General features: G+C 39.9%; 1 protein-coding gene across 14 annotated transcripts in view; it reads right to left on the bottom strand.

The window, feature by feature from the left end:
• Positions 1-20,822, bottom strand: part of NRXN3 (neurexin 3) — a 982,570-nt gene that overhangs the window by 28,705 nt on the left and 933,043 nt on the right. For 8 of the 14 annotated variants that reach the window (XR_014852509.1, XM_085061642.1, XM_085061645.1 and 5 more), the window contains one exon: positions 10,721-10,805. Coding sequence is in view for 12 of the 14 variants with exons in the window: in XM_085061642.1 (XP_084917768.1) it covers positions 10,721-10,805 (85 nt within the window). In the remaining 2 variants the exon portion in view is untranslated. The remainder of the gene's footprint in view (positions 1-10,720; positions 10,806-20,822) is intronic. The other 6 variants (XR_014852510.1, XM_085061643.1, XM_085061641.1 and 3 more) reach the window with 1 other exon arrangement.

Consider the following 20,822-nt stretch of genomic DNA (forward strand, 5'->3'; position numbering starts at 1 on the left):
CCTGAATTATTGACATCTATTTAAAAAAGAAAAAAGCTCAAAATTGCTTTGCATTTCTGTTGTCCCTCAGACAGAGCAACATTTCCCCCTTTCTGATGCCTCTGAAATTTATTGTTCTGGCACTGAGATGAAGTGAAACCAGTGGAGATAAAAGTGGGGGCATTTTCTTGTTGCTCTAAAAGAAGCTAATTTTGAGATTTTGTAATTTTGTTTGTAAAACAGAAGTAGTTCCTCTTGAATGTCGAAAGAGGAGCTGATGATTCTTATAACACTGCCCCCTATGGGACTGAAATCTCAGTTTTTATGAGATTCAGAAGAAGAAAAAGAGAGTCCTTGGTGGTGGGTCTTTTTTAAGGTTTTAATAATATACTTGTTAGTGCAATGAAAATGCAGAATAAAATGGGTTATCAAATTAGTAGACATCTGAGATTTCAGATCAAGTAAGTCTAATTTATTTCTTGTTTTGCTTCTATACCTCATTTCCAAACTGGTATGGCTTTTGTCTCCTGCTCCTCGCACGGCATTTAAGGTAAGTAGTATTAAAGAAGTATTACACTTCATATCACCTAGGAACTGAGATCCCCAGCTGCTTACATTTGGGATAAAACACTGATTTCTAGAATTTATGAATAAAAAATTGGAACTGAAACAGAGAGGCAGAATGAAGGCAAAGTAATAACCCCTTTGATGTAATTATAAAGTTTGGTTTCTCATTATCTACTTGGCTTGAAAATTGAAGTAGAATAGGTTTTCCTGCTCTACTGAGGTATTATTCCAGGTGTTATAGTTCATGTGAATATCAGTACCTGTGAGCTCCTAGTACATAGGGCCCACTTAGGTTTAGGCATGATGGCCAAAAAAATTAAGAAAAACCTTTAGAAGCAAAAGCCTATCTCTGTCCCTCTTACCTTTAAATGCTCAACATGTTTTCTCTCTAACAGACATTACATATCTCTCAGAAATCAGATACTTTCTTCTTGTTTAAAGGTAACTACTCAGTTGCTATAGACATTTAAGGTTCTAATAAACAAACATTTGCTTTTGGTGCAAAATCTGTTTCTGAGTCATGTGCTAGCTCTTCTCTTCCACTGGATGTGTCATTGGCTATTTTTATTTTCTTTCCCATATATTTTATGAAGCTGAAAATCAAAGCTAACAGGGACAAAAAGCAAGTCGCAGCAGGTTGAAAATATCATATCTTAGTATTTTAGACATGTGTCAGCTTGATAACATAGGCACAGCACTAGAGGGATTGCCAGAATGTGACAGTGCACATGGCTTTCAGTTTAGAGAACACGCTTTAAAAAAAGACTGGAAGGCAGCAAGGGCAAGGTAGCCAGACTGTGGGTCTGATTCTGATCTTCTCCTGATCTCAAATGAAAAACCAGGGAAACTTACACCAGATAAGTCAGGCTGGAGAAACTGTTAGGTTTTTAAAGGAAAATGCTATGAGGATTCAAGTCCAACTGATGTAAGTGCTGGTATTAAAGATCAGTACACTGCTGTCCACTCATGACATTAATTTATGTAGCCTTGGCATAGTTCATTCCAATGCATATGTTAATTCTAGAAGAAAAAGTGATATTTAATGAAAATAATGTCACACCAATGATCCCTGACATTAAAATACTTGACTTTTGTATCCCTCACTTTATTCTCTCTGCATTAGCAGATTAGGAATTGTACCTACTTCATAAAAAGATGTGATAATATTACTTCTCACAGCAAGTGAAGAGAGCATACAGTACTAAAACCTTAACAATAACAGTTTATTTGCACATTTCTGATAGGCAGCAATACAAAACCATTTTGGGGTGCTGAACAGCAATTTGCACCTGAATATCGAAGTCCCTTAAAATACTAATTAAATCTCCTTTCTGCTCATCTTCACCTCATTTAGGTAGAAGTATTTCATTTACCCTGCCTTACAGGTAGGCAAATGAACAATACACATACACAGTCACAGAAGGAATCAACAGTAGAACTGGGAGTGCCACACCAGAGTTCAGACTTTCCATTCTCAGCTTAAACAACTGAACTCTCAGCTCTTCCCCTTGCTCAGTGACAAATGCTGCAAAAGCTGAAGCCAGCAGCCTATCCCGAGGCAGAAAAATAAGAACTATTTCTGGTGCCAGATATCCATATATAACCTTACTGGGATAAAACAGAGCACAATGGGACCTTTCACAGCATCTCCTGCACCTGAGCAAGCCCCTTGCTTGCCCCTGCAGAAGAAAGCTGGTCACAGGTATAGCAGAGGCTACATAAGGCAAACAGAAGTCACCATTCAGCAGGACACACCAGCTTTACCACAGCCTGCAGATTACTGTCCTGATGCCTGGACACTTGAGCATCACAATACTCCAGAGTCTGCAGGTTACCCTGAACCTTCATGATGCAGGGGGCTAAAACTCTGGTTGTTCTGCTCCAGCAACCTCCCACTTGTCCTAAAAAACTGGTTTCTTTTGCTATTAGACTCATAACAGGACTGTTCTGGTCTCTCTGCCAGAGGGCAGTATTACACAAAACTATGTGCTTGTTGATTACAATATAATTTTATAAGCAGTTGCTTTATTTAAGCAATTGCCAAAAAAAAGCTTTAGATTCAGTAGGAATGAAAAACACATAACATCTAAAATCCAACCCAAGCCAGCTTTAAATATTGATTAATTTTCTGCCGTAATAATTACACTCAGTAATTTTTCTCAGATTATATAAGAATTAAAAAAACTGAACTGAGCATAAATCACTGGTTCCCACTGGTGAAAGAAAAGCTATCTTATTTTTATCTCTGTGGAAGTTTAGGAAACATATCTCGGGTGAGTTAAACAAAATAATTAAATAATTCCATACTGGAGACCTGAATATATCCCATCACCTCCCTCTTCTGGTAACTCTTAGACAAACAGGTAAGTATTATATAATGGTCTTGTGAGAAAAGTTCATAGATTTCAACACCTCTTCAGAACAAACTAATTACTGCAAAAAACCTGGAATTTTAGCTAGGCTAAAGGTATGTGTAAGTATGCTTTTTGTGATGTTGTGAACATTATCTGCATGAAACGTGTCTGCCTCTTCCTCCACTAACTTGAGCTGATCCACTGATGCCAGCTGATGAAACCTAATGCACCGAGGCTTCCAGTGCCATTAATGTGGCTTCTACATTCACCAAGAACTGAATTAAGGTACCAGGAAATGGACCACTGTACAAGCTAAATTATACTTCTTCTAAATCATGTTTCAAGTCCAAGCAGACACCTGAAAACTCAGCTTGCTTTCCTCTGCTTTACACATTATTGCACATTTATGATGCATATGACAGAAGACATTCCAGATGTGATTCCAAAATTGTGTTCAAGTTACTCAAGTAAACATCAGCAAGCCAGTTTTCACCAGCATCAGCAAGAGGCAGATATCACACACTGACAGACAGAAGACTGACCCCACAGAGTGAAGACACACTACTCATAAAAATCGTAGGTACATCCTAGACTTTTGTCTCCTAACTACAAATGAACTATGAACGATGGATTTTAAAATTACATTCACATAGATATCGTTTCATCTGCACATGCACAGTGATATTCCTTTCCCAAGACTGCCTTTTATAAAAAGGCCTCGGTACATCCCATTTGACACATAACTTGCATCCTGCGTGGCACTGTCTGGTGCCTGAAGCACAGGCAGCAGGAGTTCTTACTCTAAGACATCAGCATGTACACACAAATCCCTTAAGAAGCTGTATGAGGCGTTACTCCAGTATAATGGCAGTAAACCACTTCTAGGAGTGAAATGAACAGAGTTTGAAAACTATTGAAAACAGAACAGCTGCAAACTCGGTCTTAGGAAGCTCTGCAGACATCTTGCAACATCCATCCTGAAGCCTCGGGGAGACATTCAGAACATCATTCAAAGCTTGGTGCCTCTTTGCAGACCTCCCTCGGGTAGGTGAGGAAGGGAAGAGGGGAAGGGAAGGGGATGAGGGATGACAGAGCGCCGAGGAGCTGAACACCAGCTTACAAACAGAGAACAGAATCACATAACAACACTGGACCAATGGACTCCAAGACACAGTGACAAGACAGATGGACACGAACAAGACACAAAATCACTACTGAGAAATAAAAAAAGAGCAAAGAAACCCCATAAAAAAAGTAGATATATAACTCTAAGGCTGCAAGAAGCAGCCAAGGGTACTGGCATAACTCTTCCAAAAAGAATAAATTATAATATAAATAAAAATTAAAACCAAAACAATATCCCCCCCCCAAATTATACACTACAGACTTGCTCGGTTAGCCTGAATGCGTAGCTCTGATGGAACATAAGATGGTGTCATCACAGCCCATGCACCGGTTAATGAAGGCCATGGTTAGTTACATCAGCTAAACTACAGCATGCCAGAAAAATGATCTTGCACTGACCCAGAAATAAAAGATACGACAGACACTCTGCATTGCAATAAAATTCTTTTTATGCCATCTGCAGTTTCTAGGGCTCTTTATATTTGGAAGAATTTTTCCTAGGAGAATGCAGGGTAAAGGGGAGGGCTTTTTCTTCTTGGTGTTTTTTTCTCTGAACTCAATTGAAAAACAAAAAAAAAAAAAAAAAGGAAAAGGGAAAAAAACAGGATAGAGACTTTGCAGAAGTTTAAAAAAAGGTAGGAAAATAAAAATAAAGGAGGGGTAATACTCTTCATTCTTTTGCACACAACTTTCTTGGGATGTCCGAAAATGTAGATTTCTTAAGGATGGCAAGAAAAGATTTTGTTGCCTTTATTGGTTTGCAGATCTATATCTCATTCTTGAGATGATTAAATCATTATTTGGTTGGAAGAACTCCAAAAATATAAATTGAGAAGTACAGCGATGATTTTAAAAATTAAAAAATAGCGGTATGGCACGATTACGAGCCAAAAAAAAAAAAAGGGAAAGAAATAAAAAAGAAACTAAAATATCAATCACCAAAAATTCATGCGGCACAAGATGAGGTGAAACGACAGAAAATGTTCTTCAAATATATACAATGTATATATCTATCTATATATACACGGAGTATGTGTGTATATATCGATCGATATACCTGTATAATTTTTTTGTTCTCCCTGCCCCACCCTACCCCAAGGCTAATTGGTAGATGAAATTATCAATTAAAAGTAAATAAATAAATAAAAGGAAGAAAGAAAAAATTCTAACAAAAAAGAAATTAACGTGCTTTGTTCACCAAGAAATAACAATATCATGCATCTGTCCACACCAGCGGATGCCAGGGTTAGATGAAGGCATGAATTTCTGTGTAAACATGTGATTGGATGATAGGGGCTACTGCTGACATTGGTCATTTATTACTTTAGCATATAGACATATATGCACACTGTATATATATAGTGCATATATATAGATAAAACATCCTCATGGGTGGGGCCTTTGGAGTTTACATAGGAAGAAAGACCAATATGCTGAAAACCAATCTCAGTATTCCTAATGCAAAAAAAAAAAAAAAAAAAAAGAAAACAAAACTTCCTGTAAGTCATCTGCATGATTGTAAAACTTGCTCATTTGATTTTGTTTTGGCTGTAAGATTGTAGCTAGGAAATTCCATCGAACAAGCGATGCTGTTACACTCTGGCAAGCGTGGATGAATCCATGTCCTTTGGGTCCATATGTTATTCAGCTTATGAGATGGGAAATCTACTTCTCTGAGTACTCAGAGGTGTGCACACAACTTTAAAGGCCATTTCTTATTCACAGCATGAGAAATGGGCAAGAATTCCCACTTGTCAGAGGGAAAGACTGGGAGTAACTGGGCACTGGACTGTGGGGGTGTTCCTCTTAGGAGAACAATGAAAATTCCCTAGGTGCTTCAAGAAGGTTGATGCAGTTAGGGAGGGTAACAGCCAAATCAACACTTCTCTTGGTTTCTTCAATTAAGTCTTCACTTAAAACACACTGGTTTTTGTACTGTGCTGGCTGTTTTGGAAGACAGATTCTGCTTGTTTTCTGCAAATAAATCTCTGACCCAGACAGCCTGAAGGTGGATGGCTACAGGCCAGTAAATTATAGATACACAGAGGATATCTGTAGGATATATGCCTCCTGTGTGTGGGAATGCGTACAAAACACTGTGTAACTTCCAGTGCAAAGAACTGCAGATTTTGGCATATCTACTGCTATCTCCAGTCCCTCATCAGAAAGGCTTACCAGTCTGATTAGACAACGACAGCATTATGATATATGAAGCCTTTTGAGAAACAGAATAAATTTCTCTGGAAAAAAATCACATAGGAAATCGATAGGCTGATAGGAAGGGAAAGCTGGCAACTACACCAGGGAAGAAACACAGGATGTGTCAATCCAGGGAGCAAGGATTAAGCCCTACAGACCATTCCAAGAGGCTGTATTCTGGGCTTGAGGCTAACTGGTGAGTGTTTGGGTCTCAATGTTTTCAGTAGTCCAAGGAGCAGCTTGGGCTATGATCCCAGTCAGCTGCCTGGCCACCAGCATCCAGCCTGCCTGGTGCCAGAGCTCCACTAATGGACATCCTTAACAGAAACGAGGGCAATGGGATGAGGAGACAGAAACAGCTGTCAGGAAAGCATAATTATAATCCTTAAGGCTTTGAAGTCTCAGTAAGATCAGATTGTAAGGGTGCTCTTAATTTCACTGGAAAGAGATAAATGCTTTCTTTCTTCATAGTGCTTCTTAGTCATTCCTAGTCAGAAAATATATATTCCTTACAAATCTTGTATTCTGTGAGAGCAGCTGGGTGACCAAAACTCCACCACAGAGCTGTGCTCAAAAGCACAGAATCAGGACCTTGGCCTGAGTTTTGAGAAACTTGAATATTTGAGCCTCAGATCTCCCTGGAACAGGCCAGAAGAGAGCCCTGTACTCACACCAGACAAAAGCATCATGTTTCTGGTGCAGAAAAAGAAAGCTTTTTGGCCATGTTCTGGAACAAGGAACATTTTCATAGACATAAAAGAGGATCTTCTTTTAACTGTTAAGTAAATTCTTCAGGCCAGACGAACAGATTTTTTTGCTCCCTTAGATTAAGCCTTCTGGGAGCTCTAGAGATGTAAGGATATCTAGGCATGTCTGCAATAAGATGAAGAGTGGGCAATTTTTATCCCTGAACCTGCAACCATTTCTTTTGCATTACATAAAATACAAATGGGTTTTGGATCCACAGCTGTCACTGCCATCACTTGGAATAATTCTTTATGTATAAATACATCTCTACAGGTGGTGTTTGTGAGCTGCCTCAGTCAGGACAGGTCCACTGACAGTGCCTGTTTTTTAAATGATATTTTTCTACCAAAATTACAAAGTAAATCACTTTTGGAAGGGGGGCACAAAATGTTAGCCAGCTACAGCGAGTGTTTCAAGCCAGCCTGGAAAATCCTGAAGGGAGCAGAGTGAGGGAATCACCTTCACACAGTCTTTTTTTAAAGAGATGCAAGTGTTCAGATGCAGATTGTTTGCACATGGGATTCAGGTCTCGGATTCAAGAGTGAATTAGAGTTAAGTGGCAATAAGACCTTGCCAAATGGTTTTCACATGATATTTAGCCTCAAAGAGGACATGATTTTCAGCCTTTGAGTACACCAAAAACAAAGGCATCAAAAGGACTCTGTAGAGTACTGCCTCTGATACAGGACCAAGACCAAAGCAGTATCTGTAGATATTGGGATTTGATTCTGACCCATATGAAATCTGAAAAGTTCTGATTTGCAGGGAAATATTCTCTGCTGCCCTTGTCTTGGCTATTGCACAGCAGGTTCACAGTGATGTGTGTCATATCGCACAGCTGCAGCAGTGAGTTCAGTAACCTTTACATTACTGGACCATGGCACTGGGGGTGATGGAGGCCAAATTTGGCAGAAACTCAAGAGCTTTAAAAGCTACACATTATCAGAGCAACAAAAAGAAGACTGTGTTGGGTTAGGTCATTTAATTTTCAGCCTGCTGTAAAAGGGATCAGGCAAGGCAGAAGGCAGTGACCTGTCAACAGAACAGGATGAAGCAATTTCAAATGAGCTCAATTAAAAAAACCTCCAACATTAAGTTTTAAAAAAATCTGAAGCCAGACACTGAAAATACAAGCAAGATATGGAGCTTTTCTTTCCACAATGTATATATTTAAATATCAGATCTTTGCTTGTGGCCAGAATTCTGACTTGGCTGGTGAAGTGTAAAGGCAAACATATCTGCTCAGCCAAGCCAGCACTACTGGATTTTGATAAGCTGGCTCAGATTGCTTTGGTACTCCAGAGCAGAATGGGCTGAGTGAGTGCTTTGATATTGGCTGTATTGCAGACACACGATGCACTGGGAATGCACACAGTAAGATAGACAAAGAAAACGAGAAGCACCATAAGTCTTTTACTTTTCCTTCTTATTAAGTTGGAATGAGTTAAGTTTATGCAAGAAGGACCTGCATATTCCTCCTCCTTCTGGCAATTCTGTACACCAGCACCTCTGAGAGCAGGGAAATTCAAAATCTGGAAGTGCAGATTTCATCAGCAAGGACCATCTGGGAGACTTATTTTTACATATAATCAAGCTAACTCTTATTCTCAATGTCATAGTAATTCCCAAGAAAAGATTCAGATTTCAGTGGTTTATGCAGTCCATCTTCCTATGCAAGAGGAGTAGGGTGCAATAAAAGATACTGGGTGAAATTTACAAGAATGTCTGAAGTTTAGGAGAGAAACTTCAGCAGATTTTTTGTGAATCATATTATTTTACACAGCAGATATTCAAATGTCTATAGGCACTTATATCTGCCAACTGTAATGCTTAGCAGGATTTTCAAAGGCAAGTCATTTTTACAAATCCAGTTTTTACCTGTTTGTAGCATTAGATTTCGAACTGTGTCAGGAAGGTGGTATTTTTAGTCTGGAAATGGTGTCCTACAGCACTACGAAATTTCATGCTAAACATCCTGTTTTACCAAATTTCTACTCAAACTTTGATTTTTCCACTGGCAGCACAAGCTGAAAATATTGCTGCTACAATTTCTAGGTGTTGAAATTATTGTGATTTTTGAAACAAAAATTTACAAGAGGAGGAGTCTGATAAAGACCTCATTTTGTCCTTTAATTGAAATACTTGGCAATCAGAATATAAATTAGAAAAAAGGAAGTCTTCACATGTTAGTGAAGCTTTAATGCAGTGACTTCATTCATTTGCATATCAGTTGTGGTACATTTGTCCTTTTAATACAGTCCTATTTATCTCATGCCTCACTTTCATTATAATCACTGTGCTGCCATTTCATTACTACCTTTATTTAAACTCTCAGTACCCACATTGTTTATACTTCACAATCTACTATTATTTGGGCTGCTTTTCTTCCAGACGGGGAGTTGAAAAACATAGAAATCTGTGAAAAAAATGGGAAATAGGCTGAGCTACCTGTTACCCTCAGTCAATGTGTCACTGCCTTCACTGCCATCACAGGGAAGTCAAGAGTATGGGTGGAAGTTCCCAGCTACAACACAATGCCAATCTCAGGTTACAGCAGGACCAAGTTCTACTAAAAATGCAGGTACAGCATGACAAATTGAAAAGAAATGTGAAAGCACTAGCCTTGGGTGAATTTTAATGTTATTATTGTATTACTCAAATGGCTTCAGGAAACTAGAAAAAGAACATTTATAATACTTTCTTGGGATTTTTTGTAAGGAAAAAAATATCGTCCCAAATAAAACAAAGCAAAAACAAACAAAACAAAGCCAAACAAAAGAACCTCTTTGAACTATTTATATGTTTCACTTTTAAAGACAAGAATTCTAACCAAACTTCCTCTTTTTCTTTTGAATGTACACAGAAATTCGATGATGTCTGTTCTCTATTATAGAAATGCTTAACTCATGGCAAGCCTCAAAAAAGAAGACTTGAAAAAGCCTGTAAGAAATAAAATAGACTGCAGTTGCCTGCTGGATATCACATCATAATCTCACCAGAAAGAAAAGCCATCAATTTATCAAAATGTATCTGAAAGGGAGAAGTTGAGTCAGTTCCACATGGCCAGTCCTTCTGACTCTTTAATGGATACATTTTGAAGCATCACTGCAGATAACAAGGCAAGAATTACTACTAATTTTGTTATGTTAAAACTATGTTTTGGTGTTCCCCAATTTCTTCGAGCTCACAGGAAACAAAATTAGTATAAACACATTACCATGTTAACTGTACTCAAAATCCCATGGACAAATGTATCCCTTAACATCCATCTTCAGAGCGATTAAGAAAGATTAAACATTGCTAATAACCCAATTTTGTTTCACTTTTGTTTCTCTTCTGTTTCACAAATGGCCATCCTCCCCACTTCATAAATCTTCATTATTTGTCACACTCTATATTGATATTTTTTTCCTACTGTGTCAGTAAAGTAACTTCTACAAACATGTGAACTACTAATTAGCTGGGATCACTTTCAGAAAGTTTGCCTTTCCATGCGAACAACTTTATATAAACCAAATCGTGACTACATCTCTGTGTTTTGCTGTTGCCAAGTCCATGGGATCTGATGCTTGGCTACATAATTTCTTATTTTATATACAGTGTATATATACCTAGGTGTATATATATATACACATATACACACACATATATACATATATAATTATATATGTATACATCCACACATATAAAATATATGTATGCATTGTTTTTTGCAAATGAAATCAGAAAGCAAGCAAAACAAGACTGACCTGACTTACCTGTACTAGGTTCACAGTCAATGAAATCTTCATCATCACTGGAACATTCAGCTGATGAAACGATGTCATCTGTTGTCTGGCACATGAAGGAAAGAAACAAAGGAAAACAAAGTAAGACATTTGCAAGGCAAGGAGCTATTACAGAAGCAGCTAAATATCTAAGGGAAAAAACCTCAGAATTGTAACTTTTAAAATATTTAAGTTGTATTGAGCACTCCAGATACGCCTGTGTAAATTGGAGTCTCCTGATCCTGTGCTGTTAAATATTTCAGGTGTGCACAGGTGCTGTGCACCTGCTGGGCTGTTTAGGGCAGCAGGTGGATCACACTGATGGAGCACAGTGGGCTACAAAGCCTGCCTGGCTGGCAAAGTGCCCTCCAACAGCCACTGTAGATGTGTCTGCTTGGAAGAGCCTGGGCTCCTCCATAAGTACCAGGATCATGTATACAGGAACAGCCAGAAGGCACCTCCAGAGACACTGACCATGTGAGGCATATTCTGACTGAACACGCTTTCTGCAAAGAAAAATATACCAGATAGATGCAGTTAACATACATCACTCAGGCAGCTAGCAATACCCTTTGCTGATGTACCACTCTCAGGCAGATGTAATTCCTACTCTGTTAATGCACCTCTTGGGCTGGAAATCTGGTGTTTACCCAGATAGTAAATATCTGTGCAGCTCATTTGTTACACGATAAACTGCTGCATATGTCAGGTATGCCTAACATGCAACCTCATTCCCTTGCTTAGCAAGTGAACAGGGATGTGGATGCAACTAGGTTGACCAGCTGAAAAGTCTGGTTCTGAAAGGGTTAAGCCAAACTGTGACCATTCACAGCCTTACAGGTTTCATCACATTCCTTTGCATTTCCACATTTCCAACATTTCCAGTTTCCAGCTGGTGGTATTTTTTTTTCTTAATTTACTTTTTAATTTATTTTTTCTTTTTGTGTGTGTACTAGTCTAATTAATGAGCAGCATGTACTGCAGCATGTTAGTAAGACGTGTACTGGTGTCTCTTCCCAGCAGCATCTCCTGCCTGTAATTGCTGCAATTAGTTGAATTAGTAATGCAGAGCATTAGGGAGAATCTGTGGCAGCCTCTGGACACAGGTTGTAATGTTCCTGCAGACAATACAAAATTACCCCAGCTCAGCAGCATTGGCTCAACCATGGCTTCTGATGAAACTGTCTCCCTTAGCAACTTTTCCTTGCGGAGAGCTGCCTATTCTGCCGAGCAGCAGGATCAGTGGGATGACTCCTGAAACAAAGCAACTGAGAAGCTCCCCACCATGCAGGAAGCATTGTTGAACTCAGGAGCAGGACAGCTGCATGTCAGTACTCTAGGAAAAACTTCTGGGAATCCCACATCTCAACAAGACTTTAAAATCCTTATTCCTGAAGAAGACTCTCCAGCTTTAAATAAAGTCTTCTTTACATTCTTATGTTTGCTATGACTGTCTCCAACATGTTCCCTCCTCCTTTTACATAAGAGTTCTGAGGACTCAGCCTTTTCTTTCGCCTGCTGTGCTCCTAGCACTACGAAATGCCCTTACCCCTGCCAGAAGTTCCTTGCTCTCCCCCTCTCTGTTTATATTTGAGCTAAGTAGGGAGAAAAAGAGAACCAAGAAGTCGGTCAGAAAGATCAGATTGAACCTAATTCCTTCAGTGTTTATTTCAGTGGCTTAGGTTGAACCAAGAAAGAAAAACAGGATAGGTAAGTTGCAGGAAAAATTATAAAAATAGAATATCTGTTAAAAAAACAGTCATGAAGTAAGGGAATCTCTATTTGATGTGTTACTCAGTCATACCCAGCATCACCGTTTGGCAATGCTTTGTGGGATGCTATCTTGCTGTAGTTTCATGTTTAAATACTTTTATTAAATACTTTTAAAATCTTGCTTCAATGGGGAGTCAAGATTAAAAGGAACTGGAGGTGATATGTTCCTGCCTTACAGTTCAAGGTAATTTTTTTAACATCTTCTTTCAGTCATAAAAAATGGAAGAATTCTGTTGAAATCCTGGTGACTTTTCTTAAGACACGCTGGCCTTAAAATATTGTCTGCTCAGCAAGGGAATAAGAAAGGAGGAATGCACAAAATAGAAATTTGCTTTTTTCAATTCTTCTGGTCTTATCACATATATTTGAGAAAGTATTATTTATCCCCAGAAACTTTATAACTTATACAGTGATCACATCCTCCAACAGTGAAATGTAGCTGTCCCTGGGTAAAAAGATATTAGTTTTTAATTGCCCCGATGTAAAGTAATTTAGCACAATTTAGGAAACAAAGCTATACTGGTAGAAATTTTTAAGCAGGTGAAATATAGTTAGTGGAACTGGAGATTTATACTGTAGTTGTCTAAAGTTAAGGATAGTACTGTGAATAAAGAATAAATTAGGGATAGCACTGTGAATAAAGATTAAATTATCCATCACTACTAGAAGACCTTGCTCAGACAGTGCTAAAGCCCTGTCAATTGTTTTGATTTCCAGGTTAAATTTACATCATGTGGATTTTGCTCTTAGTTGAAGATCTGACAATTCACACTTCTCATAGAAAAATAGTGATGATTTGCTCCAGTAGGAAACATAAAAATTATAACAATGTGGTGTTGTCTCTTATCAGCTGCTACACCTATTTGATTACTCATTTACTTGCTCAGATCTAAAGGCTTCATGCATCATCAATGTGGAATCAAATCCAATTGAATTGACAATATGATTCACGATTTGTAAAGAGTAAGGAATTTCTTTATAACTATTTTCTTTCTCTTGCATATTAGGGGCATCATATGAAAACAGAAAGGTAGTAAGGCCCTTTTTTTTTGTTTTTTTAACTGGATACCTCCTTGCAACAGGACACTGGTTGGTAATAGAAGTTTAGAGCATTTTGGAAGTGATCAGCTAAATTAAAGGTCAAAACATCCTTCCAGAGCTATTAATTACCTTACACCTAAACTGGGAACTCCCTGTGCCACAACCTGAAAAGTCATGAAGTCTGGCCCTTGTTCCTCTTCTTGTTCAATTTCCCATCTAATAAGCAGCTTAAGGCAGTACATGCAACATATTTATGCTGCAGTCTGATATGTGTACTGGATTTCCTGCTGTAAAATCCTCTTGCAGCCTCTGTTTGCTCTGAACAGAGAAGGGCACAATCAGCCAGACTCAGACAAAATGCAAATGTGGTATGTGCAGCACTCACCACCCCTGTCAACTCCAACCTCTATTTGCACTTTTTCATGACTGGTTCCACACTTGATTTTATCAATTAATCACCATCTTTTCTCCCTGTCTCCACTGCATGCTATTTCACCTGATATTCCAGGTTTTTGGGGTTTTTTTGCTTTGTGATTGCTCTTTATCCCATCCTGCTGATTTTGTATATTTAAAAATGAGGGTTAGAAAAAGAAAAAAACCTCCAGAAGTGGTGTTAGATTTAAGTCAAGGTCATTAACGAGATCTTTAGAAACCACAGAAAAGATAAGTACACTAATCTGTCTTGCCACTTCCTATCTTGTATTTTTAATCTCAGTACTTTCCATCACAATTCATCACTAACTGATTTTCTAGTCCCACCACATATTGGTTTTCCATACACCTTCCGCTCAGATACCAACATCTGAATCATCCCAAAGGAATAAAGCTATTTCAGTGAGAAAAAAAAGCAAATTCCTGACCACAGGAGCAGGTCAAGGAAACATCCAGAAGACCATTACTCCTTGTAACAGGAATCTTTACCTTTCAAGACCCTTCTGGAGCTGGGAATTTTCACTGGATATTTATTAAACTTGCTGCTTCCATAAGACAGGAGAGGCTAGTGAGCAGAGACCCTAGATATCTCTTCACTAACATAATTTCTTCTCATGGGAAACAGCTCACTGTGAGGCAGTAAGCAAAACCACTACCCCATTTCTGGTCTCTTTTCCCCACTTTTGAAATGGTTCTCATTACATTCACCCACTGGCCCCAGGGGATGTAAGCAAATTAATTCTTTAATTCACTGTCTGCCCAGTGATCTAGGGACAGCAAATGCTAAACATTCTTGTGTACAGGCAACAGGATAGTAATGAAACTTCTCCATATGCTGTGATGGAAACGATGTTTGTGTTTTCATTGGAAAGAACATGAGAGAGAAAATATTTTTTCCCTTCCCTATATTAGCTAAATTCTATATTAAAAATAATAAGTCACACTATACTATTTTAAAATATGTATTTCATTTTTAAAGAATCCCAGCTTTGAAATTACTTGGCCTGTATTAAAGGCCATAAAACTAAAGATAGGTATTATAATAACTTTCAATAAAATCTCTCTCTGGCAGGAACCCTTTTTATTCCTTCCTCTGAAAGATCTTTTATGGCATTTATATTATTATTTTTTCTCTCCCTCTCTCTAGTGTTTAATGAAATTGCCTTGGAATAAAACCAGGGTAGGAGAAAGTGCTAAACTCTGAGTCCACCCCAGAGGATTTATGGGCATATTTACCTTCAAATTCTTTCAATTTCACTGAATTGGCTCCCCATTCCTTTCCATGAATTATTAGTTCTGTAATCACCTCCTCCTAATTATTCACTCTAAGGGCCTCTTCAATCTTGACACGGTGATGGTTCTACAACCTTTGTTCATTACGCTGTACATACTGGTGTGGGATGTATAGTGCAAAGAAATTTGGCATGGTGTGGCGAGATCTGCTCAAGATGACTCCATCCCTGTCCAATATTTCAATTGCCCAAAGCCTTAATTTATGTATCAGATCCATAACCTTTGCTCCTTTGTTCTACATAAAATGGCAGGTGCTGAATCTTCCTTCTTCCAGTTGCAAAGTTTTTTTTTTTACACCTTGCTATTTGGGTGCACCACTGTTTGAGAAAGATTAAGCATGCTGGGTAAAATAAGCTCTGTCACAGAACAGCTTTATGAAATTATAAAAAAACACACCCAAGAATGATGGAGTTCTCCCTTCCAGAGGGAGAGAAAAGACAAGGAGTCATAAATTCAAACCCCAGACAAACTCCTGCAGAATTACACACTTGGCAGTTGCTTCACTTGGTAAAGCAGGACTCGATTTTCCTACTTGCCTTTTTCTTGAAATTCTTCTGCACGCTATACATGTTACTTCCAATTCAACACCATTATTTGAAAAGCAACACTTAATGCTTTGTTGTGAGAGAAGTGTAAATCTATTTGCCACCAAGGCACCACAATTTACAGTACTTCTTGAAATATGACCATCACAAAATGCCAGGCACAAATATCTTCCCGAGAGCAGAGAAATACAGTCATGTTAACCTGGGCACTGCATTTGCCTTTCACACCTAAAATGTACAGAGCTCAAAGTCAACAAACTTTTCCTAAATACAACCACTTGACTACCTCCATTGCTTCCATACTGCAATATTTTCTAAATATCTAAAATTTATTATGGAACATGGACTATGTATTTTCTTCAATGTATAACAGTATAGAGTACAAATGCTTCCTCAGAGCAAAAAGTTAGTGATGCTGTTCAGTGTTCTACACCAAGATGTTTCTTGGCAAAGAGCAGGCTCAAGGCATTTGCTGTCTTGCCAAAAGAAGATAGCAGATGAAGTGCCTGTCTCATTAGGTGTCATTTCTTGCTTGAATACCTCCACCTTTTGTGCTTTGGTAACTGGGCTTTTAAAAGAACTTTTCATATTCTGTTCACACCATTCAATTAAATGAGAATCCTTCATCTGTCCTTTCTACACATTACATTTGTTTCTAGCATTTAATTAATCTTTATTTGCAAAATACCCTGGAGTTCATTATGGTATAGCAGACCTGAGAGACTCAGTCTGGACAAACTCAAACTGCTACAAACAGATAGAAAGATTCTGCATACAAATGGAAAAATATTAGAAATGTTGCAAAAATCATAATGAAGTATTACAAAAGAAGCTGCAATTTGGGACTGCATAAACTTTTAAGGAGAGTATTGGATCTACTGTCTTTGGCTAAACAGTATTAATCCTCTCCATCTCAATAGCACCAGATACAACATGTATTTTTTTGTCATGGGACAGACACAAAAACATGTGCAAGCCCTTTGCACCCCCACATATGAATGCTGAGGTTGTGTCTGCCTCTGCAGAGGCAATGCATCAAAGAACATGAAACTAATAATTTTTCTGATACATTTCATTTGAGGTAAATACAAAAACAACAGGACCAAATCCTCTGTTTGTTTAAATTGGCATTGATTTCAACCAGACTGCGACAACTTGCAGGAAGAGAGAAAAGCTCATTACATTTGGTTTTGGACACTTCAATGCCAAAAGATTAAGAGTCATTTTAGTCAACTCAGAGGAGAACCCCTGAAAAGAACTTGAGAGATGTATGAAAGAGACAGACTTAGTAAAACTAAATGCCAGAATTTGACTTAATAAGAACTTAAGGTAAGATAAATTTCTACTGGTGTCACAAAGGACATAAGGAAGAAAGATGAACTATTTAGAGTGCTTTTAAAGAGGATAAAATTAAGCAAATAAAAAAAAGTGTTACTTTCACCAGGAAAAATCTCAGTAGTGACCTTTGTCAACAACGGAGAAGTCTTCTCAAGGAAATACCAGAAACCACTAGCATTGAGGTCAAGCAGATGCCTAAGCCACCCAGGTACAAACACCATTAGTGTATATGCCCCAGTGGGGAAGAACTTGCTCCATCTACCTTCAGTCCAGTCTAATTCACTCTGAATCAAGTCAGTATTTGCATCCTCTCCATCACTATGCAATATAAATACATTACACATTTCTCTCTGTCATTGCAAAGCTCTCCAGCACAGCCATTAAGTTAGCTGTGCTCAGAGCCAGAATCACTGAATATTCTGAGCTGCAAGGGACCCATAAGGATCATCAAAGTCCAAACTCCTGGCCCTGCACAGAACAGCCCCAAGAGTCACACCATGTGCCTGAGAGCATTGTCCAAAATGCTTCTTGAACTCTGTCAGGCTGGTGCTCTGACCACTTCCCTGGGGAGCTGTTCCAGTGCCCAACCACTGTCTGGGTGAAGAACCTTTTCCTGATACTCACCCTAAACCTCCCCTGACTCAGCTCCAAGCCATTCCCTCAGCTCCTGTCTCTGGGGCTGGTGTGTTACCTACCAAGAGGCTGGCAGGTAACCAGCAGATATATACCCTTCAACAGTAGCCTAGCAAAGTGCATATCCTGGCTGCATGTTCCTGGCTGGATATAAAAGCTGATTTGCTGTCAAATTATAGCATTAAGTAAGGATCATGAGAGAGCTGCCCCTTAAGAAAATCAGCCATTTGTCCACTACTGTGGCAGACAACAGATTAAGGAACTAGGCAGTTAAGTAAGAGAAAGCAAAAAATAATCTTCCCAATTGTATGCCAATCCAGATTCATGGGCAGTCATGATTAAAAAGAGCTTTGAAACCTTGAATTAGTCCTTTGAAAACCAAAAGCCTGTCTCACTAAAATCAATAGTTCATTAAGACTGTAAAGTCTGGCTCTTCTGGGCTGGGTTTGATGCCAAATTTCAGAGACTTTGTTCTGTGCCTGAGCTGTGGAAAGAAAACAGGGAAAAATCATGTTTCTGCCTTTTGTCTCTGTCTGCTGGCAGTGGGAAGGGTGATGATGTTGTGAGGGAGTGTGAGCAGAGAGAGAAAGAGAAGGGAGGGCAAAGAGGGGAGAAAGGAAAGTGGGGAGGATTAATTCATCTGTTGTTCAAGGCACCCTGACAGGGGAAAGTGAAGTATTGAACCACAGCAGCTTAACCCAACTTCAATGTACCTTCCCAAAAGCATAAGGAATGTAATTCTTCGTGGTGTTCTGCTGATAAGCAAATCCTCCTAAATCCTTTCAATTTATTTCTTGGCCTGAAGAAATTATATACTATTTAGGAGCTAAATAAATAAATAAAATTTCATTTCCATGAATCCAGATTGGTTGTTTATTGATTACATATGCCCACAGAGCCACTTGCTTTTCTATTTCTTTCCTTTCCTAGCAGAACAGGTTCTTTTTGTCTTGAACTAGGAAAGGATCAACTGGCAAGTCTTTTCCAGACTATTCAGTGTAACCATCAAGATTTGCAAAAGCTTTGAGCTGAGCTGTAAAATACCATTTATTGGTTTTAACACAAAAGAAACAGCTTTGGTGTGAGAGGGGACTCTTTTCCCCCTCTAATCAACTAATTTCTCCTTTCCATGTGCATTTTCCTTCTTCCAAAGAAGTACCTCAGAGATGAAAGCTGTGTGTCTGCACACTGAAGTAATTATCTCAGTATAGTGTCTCAGAGTAATCACACAGGAAGAATATTCACTATTGTGATAATAGCTGCAAGTTCCCCACACCCCTTTCTTAACGACTGTACTTGTCACCTATTGTCCTGCCTTCCCTACTCCATGTGGTCCTAGCCACGCCCCCAGTTTTCCCTATTGGTTCCTATACCCTAACCCCACATGGCCCTGGCCACTCCCTCGGGTTTCCCCTATTGGTTCCTGTACTCCTAACTCCGCCCCTGTACCTCTCCTGTACCCAGAGGTCACTGGGCCTGTGTGCTGTCCCTGCCCCTCTCTGTTTCCCTATAAAACCCCTTACCCTCTGCCATCTTGCTGTCTATGCTCCACGTATGTTTATGCTCCACGTGTGTCTATGTGTGTGGCTGTCTATGCACCATATGTGGCTGTCTATGCTCCACGTGTGTCTGTGCATGTGAGGCCTTCGCCCTCGAGGCATCTCTGCCTCGGGGAGGTCGTTGGCCTCTGCTGCACCATGCGAATAAACATCTTCCATGGACACAACGCATAGACCCTCCTCGCCTCCTTTATCACCGCCAGTTGTGGAAGCAGACGAACCAGAGCTAGCCTTATGGCTCCCCGGACGGTGAGAGCGCAGTGTCCAGCCCTGGGACAGAGGGTTTGGAGCTCTGAGGCGCTGAACTGGCCTGGGTAGAGAAACTCTAGGGTAAAGTCTGCTGCAACATCCTTTAAACCGCAACAAATGGCGCCCAAACGTGGGGCAGAAGCCACCCTGGAAAGCGTCCCCCTGCAGCCGCAACTGTGGCAGGGGAGTAGTCGCATTTGGGAAGCCATTTCCCCAACGAGAAGCTTGCATTCAGCGAGAAGACTGAAGGGGCGGCCGGTAGCCTCTGGAAAAAAGTCGCGCTTTTCAAGGAGGTTGGCCGAACGGCGGTGGACCATCCCGAGTGCTTTTTGTTTTGATTCTCTGTGCTTGGTAAGCCCTCTGGAAAGCCCCTTGGGAGGGGAGCCGGTGAAGGCCTGGTCCGCTTGGTACGGGGGTCCCTTTTTTCTTTTTAGTTTGTTCTTTTTGCCTTGGTGTGGGTGGAGGGTTAGAGGTGGCTTCTTGTCGAGGTGAAGGGAGTTGCGCTCCATGCGAAATCTCGACAAGAAAATACCCACTTCTAACAAGGGGAGACCTAAGTTTTGTGTCCCCATTTTGGGAGAAGTTTTTCTTATAAAATTAGACATATTTTATAAGGAATGGGGAATCAGCTGTTGTGTGGGAAGTTTTTGCGCGTGAGAGATAAAGTAGACTAATCTGTGTTTTGTTTTATTTAGTTATCTGGCAGTGAAAAACCCTTGTTCTCTCCCTAATAAGCACCTTCCCCTGCATGTATCCCCCAACATGGCGTCGGCCATGTGTTGGTGGCACCCCCTCCTCCACCAGCTCGTGTTCCCCCTCTGTCCCTCAGGAGAGAGCTGATCGTACGTTTTTCAGCCTCTCCTGTCCCTTTCCCGGGTTAGAACTGATCACTCTAACTCAAGATCCCTGCTAACCTCCTTTCCTGTGCCCCAAACCTCAGCTGAGCTGACTCCATGTGTTTTCCAATATGGCGCCTGCCGCATGGTCAGGCACTCCATGTTGTCTTCTTCCCCTTGAAATTTTCCCGGGCTTGCCGAAGCCCCGCCCCCTGTGTCCCTCATGTTCCGTTGTAGCCCGTCCCCCCGCGTCGGTGGGCGCTCCCTTCGGTTACAGATCCTTCCCCATCTGAGTGTTTCTCTTCGGTGCGAGCCCCTCTTCCCATCCTCTCAGGTGTTCCCTCTCAGCCAGAAGCAGCTATGGCCTGGCCAGGAGCGGAGCCGC

This window comes from Lichenostomus cassidix, chromosome 5, assembly GCF_008360975.1.
Source record: "Lichenostomus cassidix isolate B80296 chromosome 5, HeHo_3.0, whole genome shotgun sequence".
NCBI classification, from domain to species: Eukaryota; Metazoa; Chordata; class Aves; order Passeriformes; family Meliphagidae; genus Lichenostomus; species Lichenostomus cassidix.